General features: G+C 41.7%; 1 protein-coding gene across 42 annotated transcripts in view; it reads right to left on the bottom strand.

Moving 5' to 3' along the window:
• Positions 1-22,502, bottom strand: part of SORBS1 (sorbin and SH3 domain containing 1) — a 162,801-nt gene that overhangs the window by 14,691 nt on the left and 125,608 nt on the right. For 17 of the 42 annotated variants that reach the window (XM_066191365.1, XM_066191366.1, XM_066191373.1 and 14 more), the window contains 12 exons: positions 21,626-21,740; positions 18,321-18,404; positions 15,553-15,618; positions 14,877-14,978; positions 13,524-13,573; positions 10,493-10,668; positions 6,561-6,649; positions 4,872-5,039; positions 3,365-3,411; positions 1,805-1,919; positions 1,572-1,697; positions 342-536 (listed from right to left, as the gene is read on the bottom strand). In XM_066191365.1, the coding sequence (XP_066047462.1) occupies positions 342-536; positions 1,572-1,697; positions 1,805-1,919; positions 3,365-3,411; positions 4,872-5,039; positions 6,561-6,649; positions 10,493-10,668; positions 13,524-13,573; positions 14,877-14,978; positions 15,553-15,618; positions 18,321-18,404; positions 21,626-21,740 (1,333 nt within the window). The remainder of the gene's footprint in view (positions 1-341; positions 537-1,571; positions 1,698-1,804; positions 1,920-3,364; positions 3,412-4,871; positions 5,040-6,560; positions 6,650-10,492; positions 10,669-13,523; positions 13,574-14,876; positions 14,979-15,552; positions 15,619-18,320; positions 18,405-21,625; positions 21,741-22,502) is intronic. The other 25 variants (XM_066191385.1, XM_066191397.1, XM_066191395.1 and 22 more) reach the window with 6 other exon arrangements.

The following is a 22,502-nucleotide window of genomic DNA, read 5'->3' on the forward strand; positions in this document are numbered from 1 at the left end:
CAGGAGAAGCTGGATCACTAATTCATTCCATCTCAGGCAGTGAAATTTAATCACATGGCCGTGAACTGCAGCCTTTTCAGAATCCTGGCCTGGATTCAAGCTACATATCAGAGATAAAAAGCTGAGTCTCCAAATCCCCAAATGATCCATTCATTAACCTTTCTGGTAAATGAAACATCACTTTTTCCTGCAGTTGAAGCTTACTGCAGGGAGCACGCGGCTTTATGGCACAAAATTCTAGTCTTAAATGCAGCTTTTTTCAGCTATTGCTTCTTGCATCAGAATGGCAATATCCCACTGTTTTGCAAGGTGTTGAACCTGGCTGTATCTCGCCCCAGTACCTGTGGTGAAGCTGTCATGCTGCGGCTGGGGGAGAGGGACACTGGTGGGTCAGGGTAGTCAATGGCATTCTTGACTACCGGCCGTTTGAGCACCTCCACGTAAGTGACAGGGAAGATGCCTTGGCGACTGGTGCCAGAGATTCTTCCTTCATACCAGTTCTCATCCACTCGTCGAATCAACGTGATCCTTTCACCCTGTGGGAAGGAATAGCAATGTAGTTCCGATTTTAACACGTTTCATCATTCCAAAGCAGATTACATTTTTAATCTTGGTGCAGCTGACCTAAAATGATTGGTGGTTCTCAGCCTATTTCCAATTATCCTAACCCTAAACTCTGGGCGGGAATTATATTTTTCAGTTCAGAGAAAGAAAAAATTGCAGATCTTCTGGGGCTGACTTGGTCTGTCTGCAGACTCAGTTATGCTCACATTTTCAAGACCCTACTTGCTAAAGCCAGTTAAAAATAGAAACCAGCAGTTTCAGGCTGACCATGAGACTCTCAGGCGTATGAGGTGTACAGAAAGTATGCACAGGTCTGCAGTTTAACCTAGGTCTCTCTATGGTCTTTCCAGTTTTGCTGACAAAGTGATTTCCAGATCCTTAATGTACACTGCAAGCCTCACCTTCATACACAATTAAAAGAGAAGACAGAGAAGATCTAATCTGAGCATCAAAACAGAAAGCTGGTCGAGATAGAGAAATTCTGCTACTTAATCTAAATATGGCTGACTTTGCTCTGAACAGCCATTACACAACCCCTTCCCACACCTTCACTCTGCAGCCAGGTCTAGCCAGTCACTTCAATACCACAGAACCTGGCTTGCTCAATGACTTGGCTTGTAATATGAGGAAGGTGAATCCAGTTTCCTTCTTTTCTAAATCACCACTATCATGTAACTGTGTGCGTCTCCACTGAATCTAATCAACCTGGAAAGACCTGTCACCAAGTATCTGATTTGCCTGCAGAGCCAGGTTTCCAGCACTTGTGTTCAAAGTTACCTTCTCAGTTCGACCTAAGGAAACAACTGGCACCTTGATTTAGCCTAACTGCAAAAAACCTGCAATGCACTACATAATGACTGCGGATTAAAACCAGGGGGGATGAGGAGGAATCCTTCCTGAATACAGAGTTCATTTTATAGGAGCTTTCATTTATAAATTGCAAGTTACTAGTGCTAAAAAACATCATCATGTCTGGATTCAATTTATCAACACAACAGAAGTCCTACCTTTCTGAAGGACATTTCCACCTGGGTATCCCCATTGAAGTTGAATTTAGCAATAGCATCTCCGTATTCCAATACTTGCAATGGTAACGGCTTTTTGGGTTGAGCCTTCTCAGCTGGTGGAAGGAGCTTGAATGAACAAACAGAATCAGCTAAGTCTCAGACACAAAGCCCATTAACTGGTCTCTGCCAGAAAGGGAATGGACAAAGAGAACACCTGCAAGGAAAGCAGCTACCTCTATGTATGATCGTGGGAAGATGCCAACTCTGCCATGGTGTTCACCTTCGAACCAGTTCTGGTCAATCTGCTTGTAAATGTAAACAATATCTCCTTTTTGCAGAGGAAGTTCCCTGTTAACAACACAAGCACTCCATCAGAACTTCACTGGAGGAGAACAGATGTGGTGTTTTTCTGTCCAGCAATCCTTAGGTACCAAGGTGTGCATCAGCATGCTGATACACATCACGATCCACCCAAAGCACAAGCTAAACATTGATGATAACTCTGTTCATATTGTGATGTGCAAGACCCCTCTTGTTCTTTGGGCATTGTGTCAAAAAAGGTGGCCTGTGAGGGCCCTAATAACCACACACTCTCCAGAAGCAATGGGGTCAAGCTCAAGCCAAACATGACACTGGTTACTTTCCATGTTGGATATGATGAGCAGCCCTCAATTCCTGTTTTGAAACAGTCATGTCACAAGTGCCTTCCAAAGAGACACATGATTTTAATCTGAGCTAGTTTGCTGATTAGATTAACATACTCACATGGTGGAGTTGATCCTGCAATGATTACACTGATGGTCAGCCTGTGGTTGTGCAATCTCTGACCTCAAGTGGGCTAAGACTTGGAATTTCAATCCACAGGCTTCAGTGCTAAAATTATGAATGTCTGCAGCTTGAAGAACTGTGGCCAGCTTGTACTAGGCTCATAAACTTACTGCTTGGGTCCCCAGAGGAAAGTAAACAACACAGCCTTTTCTAAGATGATTTTTACAAGCTCTGCTTTACTTTTGTCTGGCACCCTGGTATGTTCTACTCAAGGGACACAACAGCTACACCTAATCTGCCACAGTTTTATTATAGGTGCCAGGGAGATGCTACTTAAATTATTACAAATCATCACCTATAGAACATATAAAAATATTCTCAGGACATTAGCTCCTGGGACAAAAACCAGCAGGTCCTTCACTGAATTCTGTTCTTCTTTCTTCCCTCCCTAGCAATGTTAAAATGAGAGCTTCTCCAGGCTCATGCTGAGAGAGAGGCTTTCCAGGCCTTCTCTTCATAGCAATCTTCCCTAAAAAGAACAAGCAGTGCCATGGGATTCACCCAAAGGACCACAACAGGGCCTGGAGGTACAACAATGACATCTAAAACATCTGCTGATGTATCCATAGATGCCAGGAGAGCAGTGACCACTCTGCACACTTCTATGTCCTGAATCAGGAAAATGCTGAGTCAGAGGCTCACATGCTTAAAGCTGGATATCTGTTTGACTTCTGCCCATGGGTTACCCTTTGCACAGTTAAAAGGATGCTCCTTTCCTGTGGCTCCACCCACCTGCAGGGCAGAGCACTCACTTGTTGCAGTAAAGAATGCAGGTTTGCCCTAAAAATCACGTGGGATAGAGATGCACTGAAAAAGAAGACATTTTCCTAAAGGTTCTTTAGCTATGAGAACTGGAAAGACACTCTAAAACATGAGTCCAATTACATGACACTCCAAAAATGCTGCATCCTAGGGGAAAAAGCAGAGGAAGAACACTCCAGGTAGGAGCAACAAGCTGTACTTACTTTAGTGTCTGTGCTTTAAAGTCAAACTTGGCTCTAGCAGGTCTCATCTGGAGAATAAAAATAAAAAAATTAAAAAAAAAAAAGAAGAGAGAAAAGAAAATCAATATATTAAAATAATAATTAGGTTTTCAACCCTCTTCTGAGGAAAATCACCCAAACTCTTCTACAGCTAAGATTAGCATGGAGAGGGAATTGAATGCAGGTATTCTGCTAGAAGCTTGCGTGCAACTGGTATTACAGTCCAAATGCTGGATGAGCATCTCCCACCAGGACACAAAGTGCCAACTTCTGGTATAGCAGTAATTAGGAGCTCTACAGGAAACAGATTTAACAGCAGTCAACTTTTAAATGTGACTAACCCTGATGAATGAAAGCTACTCCAGTAACTACAGTTACTGGGGCTCCAGGACCAAATTTCTCTTGACATTTGAATGGAAAAGCAAAATTTACTAGCTGGGAAAAACAGTAGAACATTATTTGATGTGTCTCTCATTGATTATTACCTGGCCCTGCTGAATACTGCACTGTGACCCATGTACTCTGTATCAATTGGTAGGAAAGAGACAAAGGTGAAGAGGAAATATGAATAAATTGAGCACATGTTTAAAAAAAGTCTTCAGTGGCTAAAGAGCCAAAATGGATGTTGATAGCAGGACTAGGTTTTAAAAGTTTATGTGGCTGATTTTCTAATGGCCACAAAATATTCAGACAATTCTAAAGTCATTTTGGTAACAGAGCATAAAATACAAAACAGTCACATTGATGAGGCTCCAGAGCATTTGAAACTAAAGGGCAGACAAGTGTACTCCATTCCACATGGTGAGCACCTCACCCACCACTGCAGTCTGGGGAAACAGAGCTGCTTCCAAAAGCCCAGTAGCTATCCATGCGAGGCAGGAAAGACGTTTGGCCATAACACATGGACACAATATCCAGCCCTCCAGAAAAGTGCCTTGGGCTCATGGAAAAATATGTACCTCCTCCTTTGTCTCTTTCAGAAAGTCCAACCAGGTTGTACGCAGTGAAACATGCTGAGACTTTTTTCTGATTGTTTCTAAAGGACATTAAGCATATTTCAAGAGAAGAAACAATGTATTTCTAAAATAAAACCTATGTGACAGCTGCATGGCCGGTATCAACAAGAAATGAAGTTTCTAAGCATAAGGCACAGACAAGAAGACAATGTAGCAATATGATGCAAAAGATGTAGAACGCCTTTGATTGACTAAGTAGCTGATATTTAAAGGCATGCATCACAGGTGTGCACCAGCAATTCTCAGCAGGCATGCTTTAATATATGCAGCTTGGTATAGAGATATCAATTAATTTACCAGGCATAAAAGTCAAAGCAGATCTAAATGAAGCCAGAATGGGAAAGGGGAAGGTGGGAAAAAAAAAAAACAACAAACGACATTCTCTGAAGAGCTAATGTCGGCCTAAAGCACAACGTTGTGAGAGGCAATTATTGCTTTGGGTCAAGCAGCAGACTGAGGTAACTAAAACAGACCTCTGACCCAGATTTCCTCTTTGCTGTATCGTCTACATTTAGGAGGTCCCCAAATCGTTCATTAGTGATAAACTGATGGTGCGTTGGAATAACCCCTGTGTGCCTTCTAGCGGCAATATCAGCTTCTTCTTGCTCACGTTTAAGTCGTCTCTGGTCCTCTAAAAGTTTCTGCCATAAAATTGCATAAAATGGGCAGTAAATCATCTAGTTAAAGGCATTCAAAAGCTGCCATAAATGTGACTTAAGATTCCAGAGGTCCCTGCAAATAGCTGGGGCTTTACAGTTCAGTATCAAATATTGTTTCTACTCACCAAACAATACCCTTTCATTTTACAAACACAGAAGGTACATCAGCATTATGGCATAACTGAAATCTAGCTCATACGGAGGATCTGATCCAAAGCTGATGGAAGTCAATGAGGAGTTTTTCTAAGTTTTGGGCAGGTCTTAGGAGCTTCTAAGGAGATTGCTGATAATGCAGAGACCTGATCCAAACCCCCTTCAACAAAAAAGAAGTATCTCTCATTGACTTCCAAGGCACCTGAATCAGTTCCACAGAGTTCTGAGGCACCAAATTCTCCTAAGCCTTGCTTGGGAGAGTGCCTAACCACATTCAGGTTATCCATACTTCTTTTGGGTTCATGTAGCACACTTTACACAAGTAAATAAACACCTAAGAATTATTTTTCATTTCTAAAGTCACTGGCACACTAAATGGAAACATGCATTCTTGTGTATCTGTGCAGGATTCTTCCACCTTCTGGGGCTGACTGTAGGCTGAAGAGTTCAGCTGTGCTCTAATGCATTTGAAACCAGAAGGTCTTACTGAATTCAGGTTTTTGATCTTACCTGAGTTTCCATGCTAGATTTTGGAAGTGGGGGAATTACTAACTTTCACAGGAGAAGACAGTAAAAAACCATTTTTCACACAGGAATTAAGAGCAGGTTTTACCATATTTCAAAGCACATACAAACATTATCTGAACTCAGAAAGTTAATGCTAAAGCAAAACTTTTCCCCCCGCAGGCAGAGGAAATTGATTCCATCTTCCAGGAAAGCAAGCACTTTATAACTACTTTAACTCCACTTGAATACACACAGTTCTGAAAAGTCTGTGTGGCTTTCCTATTATTTCAGCTTGTCCCACTATTTCAAAAAGGAGTGCAACATTGTGTTGACAACAACTTCAGATACCGTAAAGAATTCTAGTTTGCAGTGGGGGAAAACTTACCACTTTCTGATAGCTTAAAACACCTTACATTCGCTGTTCAAAACTTGAGGACTCACACAGGAAAAATAGTGTTTTCACCAGTTTGATTAAAACTGACTCAAGTGGCTTGCATAAAGAACAATTACCGATTACCAATTTTTTTCTGCAAGTACTAGGGTGTTGTACCACTTCTCACACACATTTCCAACCTTTTTATACTACTTAAAGCCCCTATATGTAATTTTGTGCAATTGATAAGAACTATCAGGTTTATTTGAAACAAGCTGGACTATACACATTATACAGCAAATCAGTGGCAGAGAGTAATGAAAGTGAAACATACAAACACTGCTTGTTACTCTAATTTCCATGACACTTAGCCATGGACATACAAGGTTTCCTTATATAAGGCTGAATGCTGCAGTTCTTGTATGTGGAGCTGCTACTACTGTTGTAAGACCATAAAGGGGGGGCTTTACCTCTTTATCATCATGCCGCCTGCGGAGAATTCCTTCTGGAGTTTCCATGTAATCAACTGGTGCAAAATGCCTTGGTGATTCTGAATCTACTTCAAGACAACATAAGGAAGTTAAAATACACATGGATTTATCTAGCATAACCAGAAAGGAAAAAAATAGATATTTTTAAACAATTTGTTTCCATTATGACAGTAAGGATTCTCAATTGCCATTGACCAAATTGCCAATCAGATGTTGATAATTTATCCATTTTCATTTTTTTCCCTTTTGGGCTGTACATGTGAACAAAGATCCAAGAACAGGGAGAAAATAATGATACAGGAAAGAGTAAAGACATAGAAGGACTTTGTGAAGAAAAGATTCACTGCCATCAAAGTATGATCTGGCATTTTACTGTTGAGAAAAGTTTGATACACACACGCACACACACACAACTAGACCTTGAGAAACTACTCCTTAAAGCAAATCATCTGGGTTTGGTTTATAATTCCCATGTGTGTAAATGATACAGGACTAGAAATATCTCATGTTGAGATTCTTGCATCCCCAGAGCTGCTTGAGAGATAAACTGAACCTGATGCGATTGGAAATGCAGCGGAAATCGTTTCTCAGAAGTGCAGCTGTTAACAAGCCCTGAACAAAACTGTTCAGCAAGACATGCAAAAGGACATTAGACACACTAGGGGGATAAAAACCAGAGAGTCAGAGGATGTAAAGGTGGGACGTAAAAATGCAAGGGTTGTGGAAGAAAAGAGGAGGACAATGGAAGAAAGACAGATAAAGGGACACCGGTAAAGAACACAAAAACCACCTCCTAGGTACGTCCCAAGTTCACTTTGCGGGTTGTTGTTTGTGTCCAAGCTGTGGTAGAGAGCATATGAAACAGGGTTCCCATTGTTTAAGGAGTCAGGAGTGTCAGCCCGGCCCACGAAGCTATCCCGGCTAGATCCCACGGTGGGGAAGTAGCTAAGCCTCTCCACAATGTCAAAGGAGGACAGGCGCCTGGGAGCAAGAGGCCCACTTCTGGAGCAAGGTTGGTGTTGGGAGTGGTGGCTTTTGTTTCCTACGCTCCCCTGCAGCTGTATGGGGTCGTCTGGGTTCTCAGGGCTGGGCACTGCCAGGCTTGCCAGGCAGTCTGGGGGTGGAGTTCTGCAGGATTTGTGTTGGAAGGGCTTTCTCAATCGAAATGGGAGTGGGCTCATTAGGTAAACATTTCTGGGGAGCATGTGCCTGTCCCCATAGACATCCCCTTTGGAATCAGGGTTCCTGGAGGCCTGCTGTTCATGCCTTCGGATGGTAGTGAACCTGGTGTAGGAAGCTGGGCATGTGCCTTTGCATCTGTTGATTTTATGCTTCTGAGGCCCATTCAGGTTGCTGCTGCTGCCGCCACTGTCATTAGAGGCATTTGAGAGAAGATCTATCTCATCAGTGCAAGCTGAAAGTGTGTCCATAGGGATGACATCACTGACATCCGAAGCCGTGTCCTCCACATTGCTGCAGGAGCGGGAGGATTTATCTGCAAAGCTGGAAACATCCTTCTCTTCTTGGTGTGCTTTTGACAAGTCCAGAAGAATCTCTGCAGAGTATGCAGCACTCAGACAAGTTTTAGACTGAAGAGAAGTGGTGGGTCTGTTTTGCCCAATGGAAAAGTCAAGTGAGGGCATTGATCGGGATCTCTGGATCAGTTGCTCAAAGGCACTGATACGGGAGGAAACGGTGTCTTTGGGGATCTGCTCCGAATCCTCTCGACTAAGGCTGTGCTCCATCCTGTCCTTTGCCTCATTCTCAAACTGAGATGCAATGTCCTTCACGCTGCAGGAGGAGACTGTGTCCAAATGGATCCTGGACCGGTTGATCTGGTGCATGTCTTTATAGAGTGTCGTAAACTCCAGCCCACTCTTTCTGGAGGCAGCGAACAGGTAGCCTTTCCTAGAGCTGGTGCCATACTCCTGCAGGCTCATGGTACTGCCAGATTTGATGGCGTACTCTTGCTTCGACTTCATAAAGATGTTTTCTATGCTTTCCCCTATGTCTACCATAAAAGCCTTTTTATTATCAAACAAGGCAGTGGAACTACGAAGGTTTTCGCAGCTTTGAGCTTTCTCATGAGACAGCAAGATACCCGTCTTGTCCTGCACAAGAACAGCTGGAGCTGCTAGTTTGGGTTTGAATTTGGAAGGGAGGATTTCAGTAATGCAGGCTTTGGCAGCTGACAAGGGCTTCTTATGCTTACATGCGTGACCTAACATACCAGTATGACTAGCGTTAAAGGTTCGGCTATTAACTGAAGAGGGTGCAGTCATATGAGCATTCCCACCTTTACGATCCACTGGTAAGCATGCAGAATAAAATAAATACAACCTGTTAGCTTAAGTGCTAGAAAGCTATTGAGAAAGGAGAAAGAACATGCTTGGATTTCATAAAATGCACCTTAAAGAAACAAAATTCCAAAACATAAAGAAAAGCAGGAAGAAACTGCAAAACAAGCCATGTGTACAGGAGTAGGTGAAGTGCTGCTAACGTTTCTAAAATGAGAGGCTTGGCCAGATGCAAATCTGGAGCACTTTCAAGGTACCCTCCTAAAAAGTGCTAAGCATCATGAGCTTCCAGGGAAGCTGTGGCACCATGGAAAAGGGCAGCTGAACTCTGGGCAGGATCAGGGTGTCAGCAAGAATGCAGAGACACTAACATTGCAAAAATGGCTTAATACCAAGCCTGTAATCACACCAACTATGGTCTCACCACAGTGCTTGCCAAACAGTTTATTCCTGGAAGGGAGAAAACAATCAGAGGCTGACTGTGCTAGCACAAGTACACCACATCAGCTGACCTCACCCAAGAGATGTCTGCTTAGAGATTCCCCATACTAGGAATAAGCTGAGTGTCCTTCAGACAATGTGGTTGGCCACGGTTGCTTTAAAATTCAAGGAGTCAGATCAGGACCTTTTTTTTTTTTTTTTAATAGGATTCAGTCTGGTTTCAGCTTAGACTGAAGTTTTTAGGTCTGTTTTTGATTTGAGGTCAAATTCAAATGTCAAAATAACCATTCAGATTCAACTGCAGTTTGGGAAACTATTTGAACAGATTTTTTTGTTCAGATCCAGTTTGACTCCCCGCCTTACAGGCCTGACAAAATGCTGAAAAACAGCTGGAAGATGGAGACAGAGAGACCTTTTTGGTATGATGTACTATTTTTAGGGAGAGCAGTTCAGAAACCCAGCACATTCCTTTTCCAATGCTCTCTCCATCTCAAGCCATTTTTAGGTTGAAGCTGGCTCAGAGATACATTCCCCAGTACAATTCCCTGATGCAAGTCATGCTCTTCCTTGTCTCTTTTAAAGAGCCTGCAGTATGGGGAGGGAAGAGGATGAGATACTGGTCTCTTCTGGCTCACATTCCTGAAGCCTGCAGGGCTGGTTCAGCCAGCAACTGCTGGTTCAGTGTCAGCGGGTTCAGTGTCAGTGCATTCTCTGCACACCCCTGGCAGGCAGGAGGCTGTGGAGCACAGGGCACCAGCTACACCAGGGTAGCCAGGCCAGCAGACTAGTGTGGCCTGCTGAGATACTCCTGTGGGAAGAACAGAAAAGGCAGGGAAGGGCTCTAGAATGGCAAGGCAGTGGGAGCAATGGACAGCAAGGCCAGCCTAAGCAGCCTTGAAGAAGAACATGAGGGTGTGGGCTGCAGCTGAGGTGCTGAACGGAGGGAGCTGGTCTCTCTTGAGAAGAGGAACCTGGATCAGTTAAAGGCATCATTAAAAATATTGGCCATTGTGGTCAGAGAAAAAAGGAGGGAACACTGGGGATGGCAAAGAAGAAGGACAGCATAAATCTCAACTGGCTTGAACAGGACTCTAAACCTTGCAACAGTTTGCCCATATCACCTGGCTTTTGACGCTGCAAAATGGAGAAGAGGTTAGTGTTCTAACCGCCTACCTTTTGTGGAAGCAGAGCTCGAAGGTCGCTTGAGACCACTCAGCCCCTGGAATGGGATATCTCCACCTTCCAGCACACTCTTGTAAATCTGCCTTTCATTCTCCAAGGCAGCAGGGTCCCCCAGAGCTAGCTCCGACTCCTTCTTCACTGCATGGTAGTTGGGTGAATAAGTGGAGCTGGAATACACAAAACAAAGGAGAGAGACACCAGGAGGTCAACCCACTTGCCAAGAACTTCATGTAAAGTAAAAGAACACCACACTTGAGAATGCAAAATAGACTGTGTATGAAGGACTGGTGCTGATGAAGAGGTTACGAATACATTGCAATAGTGTTCGGCGTTCGGCACTACCAAAGCATCCTCCACTTGAGGCAACTCTCCACTCTCAGTCCCCCAGGAAACAGGAAAGCACTCCTCTGTTTTACAGATGAGACAGTCACAGAGCTGATGTATGATCTCTTTGCAGACGCAATGAAATTGTGTACAAGTACACAAAATCTTCCAGCTTCCACTTCTCTCCTTAAACACTAGCCATGTCTGTCCCATGCTTACAAAGCACAACTGCTCAGGAGGTCATCCCACCCAGTTCAGTCTCCCAGTCAACACTACAGTTCAAGATCCCCTGAGCAGTTTCTGAAGCCCCTCAGTGAGGGACTGTGCAGAGAAGCAATAGTAAAGGGCTATAGATTCTATACTCTTTTAATTGCCTGAGACATTCCCAGAGGCACACAATTCTGTTCAGCTTTGCCAGAGGCTTCTACTTCAGGGAACAAAACATCCTGGATTCTAGGTCTACCATGCATGTATATAAACAGAATGCTGTTAAAATTAGGACAATTTTAATCTCTTAGGTTTTTAAAGACTGTAAATTTATTGAAAATCCTTTTCTAGTCATGAACCTAAGCACAAGTGTGCTCACACATCTGATTTCTAGATTTCCCTGTTTTCTCTCTAAAAGAATAACTGATAATGCCATGGTATAAATGGCTTTTCCAGATGCAAAAAAACTTACTAAGCAATCAGGCAGACTGTTTTCCTAAAAGCTAAGCTAACCTGATACCAGTTCTAGTGCTCAACCAGGCTCTTCAGAATAAGATGGAGTCTCACACAAAGCTATTCTGGGGCCAAAAGCATGACTGCTGGAAAATTAAAAAAAAAAAAAAAAGAAAAAAAAACACCCCAGATTTTCCAATTAGAAATATTTGACATCTTGATGTCCAAGAGTGATTCAAATTAATGAGAATTTGGCAATGTTTGTGGTTAAAGGTACTTGTTGTGGATAAATTTGTGCATGTATCTGTTTATTTTGGATAGATGCTGTACTTCTGGGGTAAAGAGAAAGCTTTAAGCACATCAGGGGACTGGCTATGGAGGTGGAATTACACAATGTCTGGATCACAAAGATGACTTTAGTTTCCGGACAAGGAAAACCAGGTCATATGCAGTCCCATAAATTACTTTCTGAAGGAAAAGCACCACGAAAGAGAAAGGGAATACTATCAGTTTTTCAACCTAATCAATGCCCAAACAGACCCAGAGTTACAAGACTATTGTTTATCAGGGTTATCTCTTTGATAAAGAGGGCATTTCTTTGTCAGGTATCTGAGGAAACCCAGCCAGTTGCTGCAGGGAATAATGGCTGCTCTGAGGTTAGTTGTTAGCCTAATTGTTAAAAAACAAAGGGTTAAAACAATCCCCCTTTGGGCCTAAACCTGGGGGAGATAGAGGACACATTGGACAGAGTCTCTTTACTAACTGCTCCCTTATTCAGGCCAGCAAGCAGCATTGTATTAGAACCAAAGCAGCCTGCAACATCAGGAGAATGAAGGGAGAGCAACACTGCAAAAAAACCCCAAAACAATAAACTTCAGCTATCTTTTCTCTCTGTTTTCTAATGGCAGGGCAGGGAAAAATGTGCAACTCCACTGGGCCTCACTCTTGTGTCCCATTCCCAGCACAGTCAGCTTGCTTCCTCTCCACTGGCATTCCTGAATGCTTTGTGTGGCACAGATAGTGCTGCCAGGAGCAGAAACCTTACCAGTTGTTTGCAAACATAAGATATTTATGCTAGTCTCTGAGATTTCCATTTATTTTATTGTTCCCTTCCTACCAAAACAAAACAGTTGCAGCGGTTGTGTGGGTTTCCCAGGAGAATGAACACAGACAGAAGGAAACTGTGGTAAAAGAAGTACAGGAGACCTCTAAGGCCCCCAGAGGGGCAGTGAACACTCATGGTATTAATGGACATCTGGAGGAGAACCTGCCTTTTTTAACAAACCATCCTCATAGAGGGGATCACTGTGCCTATGGACATCGAGTATTCAGTACAATTACAAGGAGCAGCAGGCTCACAGTAGGGGCTGGCTCCCTGGCTCAAACCACTCAGAATGACTCAAGTAACTCAACGCAGCTCAGCATCTTGCTCTGGATTTTGTGTGTGTTCCTCTTCTAAAACAAACCAACTCTATGCACAAGTCATTTACACAGAATATACTGTTCATTACATATTCCACTTAAAAAGCAGTGCCCAATAGATCTCTGAGAAATACTGTTACTCCTACCACTGTTCTCTTCCTGTAGGCTGGAAAATTACTGCCTTCCATCAACTGCACCCATCTGATCTGGTGCATGTAACATGGAATATCTAGCAGCAGCCAATCACACGTGTAACAAACATTTGTTGTGTATTCCACACAATAATGTTATTTGCATGAAGATACAGTCAATTTGCAAAATTCATCAGATGAAGTTAAAGGTCTGTTGTTTTTCTTAAAGCCACTGCCAAGCACAATCAGCAAATCTTATTTAGACAATGCTATCACTCATATAATCACTTCAAAACTCATTCTGGATCAAAAAGCAGACAACGTACTAGGACTCACCTAAAGCACTCATATAATTCTTATGGTACATGCATTTGTCCATATCGATCCCCCAAAAAAGCCAAAGCATTTCCAATGCCCAACACCCTGTCCTACATGACCTCACTCAGACTGTAAAAGAGACATCAACAAGCAATTGAAAAACTTACTAGGAAGAATGGTCTGTGGAAGTTTCCAGAGGAGTAACACCTGCTGTATTCTGCAAAAGTCCAAACAAAGGAGTCATTGATATGCACTTACATGTGAGGAGAAATTTTCCATCTATTGCTTCAATATTAGCCTATAGGAGACATTGAGGTTTAAATCTAAATGCAATTTAAGCTGTCAATGTCTTTGCAGAAAAGCAACAATTTCCGTGAGTTCCTTCAGGGCAGTGACAGGTTTTTAGCACAGCCGATGCCTTTTCGCAGTGCCTATTCTTTTGTCTGCAAATGAGTCATTGTGAATAAAGCCAAAAGCAAGAAGAGATAACCAGCTGGGCCATGACCAGGAGACACATGCTCATAATTATTTCCCCAAGCTTTCCCCCAACCGGTCACTGCCCGCTTTTGCTTTAAAGGTGTATTACATTTCTGCAGCACAATACATTCCTCAGCGTTCAAAAAATGTCAAAGCTCTAAAAAGAAAAGCGACATTTCAGTTCAGTTTCCTTACTTAAGACAAGCAATGCCAGCTGCACAGGTTCAATAGCAAAAGCCAGTTCATAGCCGCTTGCTTTAAATCCATCTAACGCTTCTTAGACACGTTATTTAAAAATTGAAGGCAATTTTAGAAGCAATTCTCTATTTGGTGTCCCCTCATCTATGTGAGGATTTCTGTCTAGGAAGAAAAGGCAAATCTTGGGTTTGAAAAAGCAGCTTTTCCAAGTCCTGATGAAATGCCGCAGCTTCAAAAAAAAACCAGCAACCGAAAAAAAAGAGAAAAAAATGGCGTGTTACCAATTAATCTATCATTTCATGGTTCGAGTCCTGCAGACCCTCGAAGCAGCAGCAGCAGCTGACCTGACCTAAAAGGCCATGGCAAGATGCAGCATAAGGAAAACTGCGAAAAATCTCTCAGGAATATCCAAAATCCTTGGTAGGTGTGAGCTCCAGGCAGAGAGCGGGGCTTGTATGAAGGGAGAGTGAGATGATGACGTGACACGCCAACCAAGAATTTTAAGCTGATTGCTGCTGCTGCCTATTCATGTGAAAAATAGAGAGGGTTTTTTTTGCAGACACTGAACTCTAAACCTGAAACGGGGACTGGGATGGGGGTGGGGGCAGCTGAATGCAAACGTGGTGGTGGGGCGAGAGAGGAAATCACTGTATCTGAAATGGATTTCAAGCCGGATTCTCAGCATCACATTCTATTATTTCTGACAGGGACACAGCAAGCCATGCAGTCAGAACGCTCAGAACCATTATTTATCCCAACCTCATTTAATAATCATCCAGCAGGGAATAGATTAGAGCAGAGAGTTTGGAAACGGGGATTGGCAGCATGAAAAGAATAGGAAATACCTTCTGTGGCTTTTTATGTGGTGCTTTATAAAGCTTCTCCATTTTTTCTAAATCTGCCTCTAACTCAGTCTGGTAGAGGTAGAGGTCTTTTTCTAGATCACTCTGGTTAAAGAAGGAGAAGAAGAATGGGAAAACAATGCTTAGGGTTAGGGGAAACCAAAGGAATGTTAATTTTGAAAAAAAAAAAAAAAAGAGAGCCTTTTTAATTGAAAAAAGAGGAAGGTGGTATAGACAATACACAGAAAATCACTAGCAATTAATCACGTTTCAATCATTATAGAGGAAATAGCTTGAGGCAATTAACATTAAAATCAAGAGATGCACAGGCCTGCTAGAATCTATTTCTACAAACCATAAAGTTATAAAACCCACCTGTAAAGAAAAAAAAAATACTGTAATAATATGCAATATGCTGTTAGTATAATTATCATTGCGAGTCAAGATAGCAAAACAACCACTCTAAATTATGCCTGATTATGTTCAAGAATTGTTTATTAAATCAATTTACTAGCTACTTAATTGTTAGGCTAATGAGCTCAAGCCCAATTAAAAAAAAAATCACTCACAAGCACACAAAACCCAAGCAATGCTACAAGAAAAAAAAAAAAGAAAATCACATACACACATATATATACGCGCTAGATGCTGTAGTGCAACGTACGTGAGACACAATTACCTTTCTATCCTCTCTAGTAAGGATAGAGCAATCTCCAGGAGTATAATCCCAAATCTTTTTTGGAGGCTGATGGAAAGCAGAGGAAGGAAATGAGGAAATGAAGATAAGGAAAGACATCACAGAGAATATGGAAATCGGATTAGAACAGAGGGGAAATACAACAGGGAATTTGCATCAACACTGGAAAGAAATTATAAAATAACAACAAACCACAACAGAGAAAGAGTGAGAGAAAGAGGGGTAAATTTGCTATAGCATAAATATTAAGAAATCATGGGGGGCAAAAGGGAAAATACATGCAGTGTGGAAGGGGATGTTTTCAGTAATGTTTTTGGAAATTTTGTTTTGCAAGCTGCTTTAAGGGATTTTGGACTCTCTAAAGGGTACCCACAGCTGTTGGCTAAAGCATTCTCAACAAAAAACAAAACAAAATGGGGGAAAACCCACACATTCATAAAAAGCATTTGTTTTGCTCATTCTTCTTTTCAAAAGGAAATGGAAAAACAAGGGCCTTTGATAAAGAAAAGGGAAAATCTTTCTCACTTCCATCAGCGTATGAATACATACCATGTGAACAAATGGCTGATTTTCCCGTGGTGGCATTGTGGGGCAATGAGAATGCAGAGTTGTTATTTTTTATTTCACTGGTTTGGGGGTTCATTTGTGGGGATTTTTGGGGACAGAGTGGGACACAAAAAAGTTTGGAAACTAGTTATTTAAAATTCATCCTACAGCTGAAAGTGCCGATTTCAAAACGATTTTTTTCCTGCTGGGATGCACATATTAGTATCAAGCAGAATTATTCAAAGACTGGACTCCCATGACTGGAGTGAGCAAAGCTACAAAAAGCATGTTCTTTGGGCTGTGGCAATGAAGCTCAGAGAAGGCTTTGCCAGCTATGAAAGTCTGAGATGGCATCCTGAATTCAAGTGCCTGACACTGAAGCCCTATTTATGGAGTTCCACATTCAGCAACCGGCATAGTTCTTGGGGAGCATGGCTGCATGGCTCTGGAACTGAAGCAAGTTCAAGGCAAGCCTTATAAGAGAGCAGCACTTAACAAAAGTGCCCTGAGCAAGGTGGGGAGCTTGTCTCCAGAACAGATGGCCTGCTGAACATGAGACAGATTGCCCTGAGATACCCTCCTCTGGAATAAGGCCAAGGCTGCATGACTAAAAGCACAAATCCACACTTCTAAAGGACAGGTATACCCCCACACGTAGAAAGGACCAAGGGCATGAATCTTCTTTCTTGGACACATTTTCCATTAACTCCCACTAACTCAAAGGACCACAGAGACGACAAACCTTCACTCATTGCAAAAGCAGATGGCTATTAATTACATGGCAGTAAACAGGTTTCTTCTCACTGTGGAAACCTTAAACCATGACAAGTTGTGAGGATTTAAATCCTTATATTGACAACACTTTAAAACCTCAGTGAGGTGGGATTTGTCTGACTTTTACTGCCTAAACATTAGGAGGTCTCATCTCAAACGCTGCCAAAAACTTCTTTAGCTTAGGATGGAAGGTCCATAGTTATAAAACATAGTTTTCTATTAAAGACTGGACTACTCAACCACTGTACACCCTTGCTTTTCAGCAAAAATGTCACTATTTTTATGATGTGATCAGACTGAGCATACAACTCCAGGTAGCTACATTCTGTGCAGAGGAACTTTGTCACTTCTGTCAGAAGAAAGACTAGATTTAAAGGAATTCTGCTTGCTAATGTCCATGTGCAGTTGCCTCTGACGACATAACTGAACCTTAAACACACTTCTGTTTCGTTGTACACATGTGGAATCTCAGTAGCACTCAAAAATTGTGTGCACAGGCATTTGACTACTGACTTCAAGGGGAAAGCAGAAATGACAAAGCACCACTATGTTTGAATACACGTGAGAGGCTGACCCTCTGGTGCAGTTAGAGTAGCTTATTAAACAGTATTTAATAACTAAATTAGTAGTGTTTAATCAGTAAGAACCAGGCCAAAAAATGCTTTAAAGTCACATTTTTTTTCCAGTAGCTATGACCACTGATGTGTCCCCTCCATCAAAATGTTCTTTGTCCTATTGAATAATTAAGCTTTAGTTAATCTTTTTCCAGAGGGGAAATCAAGGCTTTTTTTTTTTTTTTTTTCTCTCCACACATAGCAACACAGCTCCATTTGAAAGGAAAGAACACTGCTCTCAGACTCCTTTTGTTTCAGGGAAGGGCAAGGGCTATTCAACACAGGCTAAAGCTCACCATTTTATGCAATGGGCAGCTACATGCATAAGGAAATAAGCAGGAAACAAGGTCATGATCTGTTTATTGAAAGCTGGAAATTACTGGCCTACAGTTTACAAGCCAGGGACAGGAATAAATAATTCTCCTTGACTTAAAGCTATCAGCCATCCTAGATCTTGTTAGGCAGAAGGAGAATAAGGGCTTTGAATAAGGACTTTTAAAAATGAGAGTAGGGTATTATTTCTAACATCAACAACAAGAATGCAGTTTGAACTATGGTGTGTGAAAAAATATTACCTTGTTGATACATAGTGCTGGAGGGTGGGGAATGTTTGTAAATGGCTTCAAAACACTAAAAGTGGCCATAGAACAGCTGCTTTATGTTAGTACCAGGATGACATTATGTACAAACACATCTTTAAATGTGTAAGGCAGCTGTTTCAGATTTAGGGCCTACAAAAGAGATGTGACAATCATAAAAATAAATTTTAAAAAAAGGCAGGTTGATTTAATTGGTCATTGCAACTATCAAACTTACCGGTTTCCCAAACTCCAATTCCGAAAAGAATTTATACCAAGGTTCATTCTTTAAATCTATCTCTTCTGGGCTTATATCCCGAGTCTAAAGGAGTTGGTGATAGGGGAATGGAAGAAAGAGAAGGATAACATTATGCAAAGAATACACAGAAAGGGACTGTTAGAGATGCAGATCCCATAGTGTCCGTTCTAGAATGTAGATATTTAGCCTTATAATTTGGAATTTCTGTAGCATGTCTGTCATAAAGGCCATGAACTGCTTTGCAAACATCAGTTAAGCCAAATAGCATCATTGTGAGCAACATGAATATGAATGAATTGCATTTTACAGGTCAGCAGACCCACATAGAGAGAGAGAGATTATGCAGCTTGCCCAGAGTCACAGAACGACTCAATGGAAGAGCTGAGAGTCAAGCACTCCCTCAGTCCTACTGTCAGACACTTTTATCAAGTCCAAAGCTGCAGGCACTTTGGTTTTTTGGTTTTTTTTTTTTGGTTTTTTTTTTTTTTTTTTTTAAATCTTCATTTGGTTGAAAAAAAGAGAGACTCAGTAAGACCTGAATCAAATACTGCATCTTTAACAGCACATGAACATGTGAGAAACCCTGTTCTATACACTGCAAACAGAGTGGAAGGTGGTTTTCTAAATCATACGAGACACATGTCAAAGAAAGCGCATCCTGAAAGATCTCTGAAAGGATGGATAGAGCGACAATATTACATGTTTCTTCACAGATAAATGTTAGTTTATCAGACAAAACTACAATGAAGGAAAATCAGACAGGACAGAAAACAGTACAGCTGAAAAGGAAACTCCCTTTCATTCATACCATCTGTCTTAGTGAAACAAACCAAAAAATGCATTAGTTGTATCTGTTTGAAAACACTGCTGGTGAGATAAGAGAATAAGAATCCATTGCTAATGCTTCTGAGGTACCACTCCCCAAAAGATATCTAGCTAATTCTTGCATTTCAGTATACCTAGTCTAAGACAGAGTGGATCTCAGTGCATTAAAAACATAAGCACATTATGTCTTCTGTGCCAGTATGATCTCAAGTGCTCCATCACAAGAAGAAGGAGCCACACAGACCCACAGTGTCCTCATGGAAATCATTTTGTGATGGGGTTACTGAGGCAGTTAACAACAGTGCTGGACTTGGATGTCCCAGATTCTGCCATAGCCATTAGCATCACAAAAAAAAAAAAAAAAAAAAAATTCTAGGAAAAGAGCTCAGGATTGATGCTGAATAAGAGGGACTGCAAGATAAATAGTTACATCATGTTTAATACCCGATGGCCTGGAGAATGATTTGGCTATTTCTAAAGGCACAAAGGAATCAATACCTCTATTTTTTATTTACTGCACTCCAACTAAAGGCACTCATCTTATATAACTGCATTTACATTAAAACAAAGCCCACTGATGTCAACAGGAGGCTATTCATTGCTCTGAAATGGTTTTGGATTGGGATTCTGATAGTCATAGCTGTGGGTGTGATTACCAGGAGATATTCACAGATTTCTTGCACCTCCCTGAAAGATGCAGTCACTAACCACTATAGTACTGTTATATTTAATGAGACCGATGGAAACTCTGAAGCTATTCTTCCAAGGCTTTCTTTCTTCTCTGGTCTATGGCTTCAAATTAAAGCTCATAAAATAACATTGGAAGTAACACAGCTATCACTTTCATCTTGGTTTTGATGAGCTCTGCACACACACTTTTTTTCAATTATGCTGATGATTGTTCTGCTTGTGGCTTTTAGACTCTGGTTCCACAGCTCAGTTCAGTCCCTGATGAAGCCTGAACATGTAAACAGTGCCACTGGTGATGACAGACCTTTTGCAAATGCTTAAGTACACAGATGAAGCCGGCCTTTTGCCACAAATTTTAATCTTGTCTGTTTACCGTGAGACAAAATTGATGTTAAGTCAGCAGAAATCTGGCTCCAGGATGGACTGCAGGAATGGAGGTGTCATACCATGTTCAAACCACTCCTCACTGGCACTTCTCTAATGGGCTGAGCCAACACCCAGTAGTATCAAGAGGGAGTCATCCACCGCCCATTGCAATAGGCACTAGGATCATGCTCCCATCAGGAGCAACTTTGTTGAAGTCAATGATGGGACACACGTGTGAAAAGAAGTTGGTTGCAGGATCTTCAAAAAGTGATGGACCTTGATTACACTTGGAAGGAAAAAAGAAAACCCACCAAAATACTAAGGAGAAGCGTCAGGTCCCACATCAGACTTGATTCTTACATTTCTATTGATTTAAAGTGCTATTCACTCTTGTGTAAAATCCTTGGTTTTCCAGGAGCGTTCCTTTATCTATTCCATGCATGGATCAGTGTCTGAGCTGTTAAGGTACAAAGTCCAGTTTACATTTGGAAACGCACATGCAATTAGCACTTCTAATTGAATCCTTCAAATTAATTCCTTTATAGAACAATTATATCGTGATGCACTATCTTTATACACTATTAACATCATTCAGTATTTTCTAGCAGTTACAGAGTCACACTTGTACCATGGAAGGACACCTTAAGTGATCTGTGGTGATTTATACAGGACTAGCTGATGAGGTTAGCATCACATCTCTGCCTGTCCCTTGTCAAGTATTCTCAACCAAGGCTGAAGAATGAGACTTTTGTATGTCCCTAGCTGTCACAATTCACAGCATTGCATACTAATTCGGACTGAAATTGGTAACAGCTCACTTAACATGCCAGGTTACATTCCACCATATCTGGAGAGCTCACACTCAGTCCTGACACTGAGGACTTCTGTGGTGAGATCCAGCTGAGGAAAAAAGCCGCCCAGGGAAGATGGCCATATCCTAATGCACCTCAGAGGCATCCACTGAGGCACACTAAAGGCACTCTAAAAACTAGTTCAGTATTTAAAGCATCAGAGGAACATGGAAAATGTACCTGCCTTCTCTGTTGCATAATGCCTTCAACCCTCCTGCATCAGCTAATGCTGTGCCCTAGAAAAAGTACAGCTGGCAAAACAGCTGCTGAACAGGTCACAGTGTCAAACATGGATTAAAAACTAGGGTTAGTTATCCATACTTAACACGGAAAACAACACGTCCAAAAGGAAAGAAGCCTCTCAATCCCCCTGGATCTTGCTTTAGAGAGAACAAAAATGTTAGGAAGTTATGCAGAACAGTTTTCAAAAATATCACACAAACACTGCAATGTAAGCATAAGGAATCCCATCCAAATAGAACCACACAAGCATTTAGAGAGTATTTCATAATTTCAGGATAAAGCCACAAACAAGGATAAATCAAACCTTACCATCTTTTCGTTGTTCAAAACAGAGGACTTCCCTGGCTGATAGTCATAAATGCTCCTGGGTTCTGCACGGTATTTTCTGGTGTCCACCTTCTTGTCTGGAGGCTCCCAGTCAGTCCTGAGGAGAGAAAGATCAATTAACTCAAAATACTGTGGGGTTTCTGTGGAGACAAATACTCCATTTGACAGATGCTTTACCCCATTAATTATGGTTTAATCAGGGTATGCTTTTTAACCTAGGAAAGGAGACTGCTACAAGAGGAACAGTTCAGATAGGGCTCCGGACATGTATTTGTTTATCTATCGCAGGCAGAGTTGGATACAGCTCAGCTGCTGAAACAACTGGAGTGGAGGGAGGTTATTCTAAGAACTTTTAGTAAACTTCCAGACTTCTAAGTCTTTCCCCATTGGAAACAGCTTAATGATAGGCTTCAACTAAGCTGACAAATATAAGCATGTCCAAACTTGGAGCAGAACTCAAAATACATTCCTTTTGTTAAACTTCTGCCTTTTAGCCACATCACTGATTACCTGACTACCACTGCCCTGGATTCTGAGGGCACTCTGGATTCCAAGAGGAAGTTTTTTCTAGAGACATGAATGAATTATCTCAGGCTGCTCTATTTTAATACGGCTAAGAACAGTCCACTGACTATTCAAACCACTAAAATTATGTGCAGTGCCTATACCGACACAGTTGAAACAACAGTCACAAAGTGACGCTGTTTTACACTGCAACGACACAGACTCCAAGATTCAGAAGGCTGAAAATGACTCTTCTATTTTTGGGATGTGTCTCCCTTTTATACTATTTTACACAGACCAATTTGATTGGTGAAACAAAGGCAAACCTGTTCAATCACATTGGTCAGACCAGAGG

The sequence above is a fragment of the Chamaea fasciata genome, unplaced genomic scaffold, assembly GCF_029207755.1.
Source record: "Chamaea fasciata isolate MVZ Bird 193981 ecotype frontalis unplaced genomic scaffold, bChaFas1.0.hap1 SCAF_9, whole genome shotgun sequence".
NCBI lineage: Eukaryota > Metazoa > Chordata > Aves > Passeriformes > Sylviidae > Chamaea > Chamaea fasciata.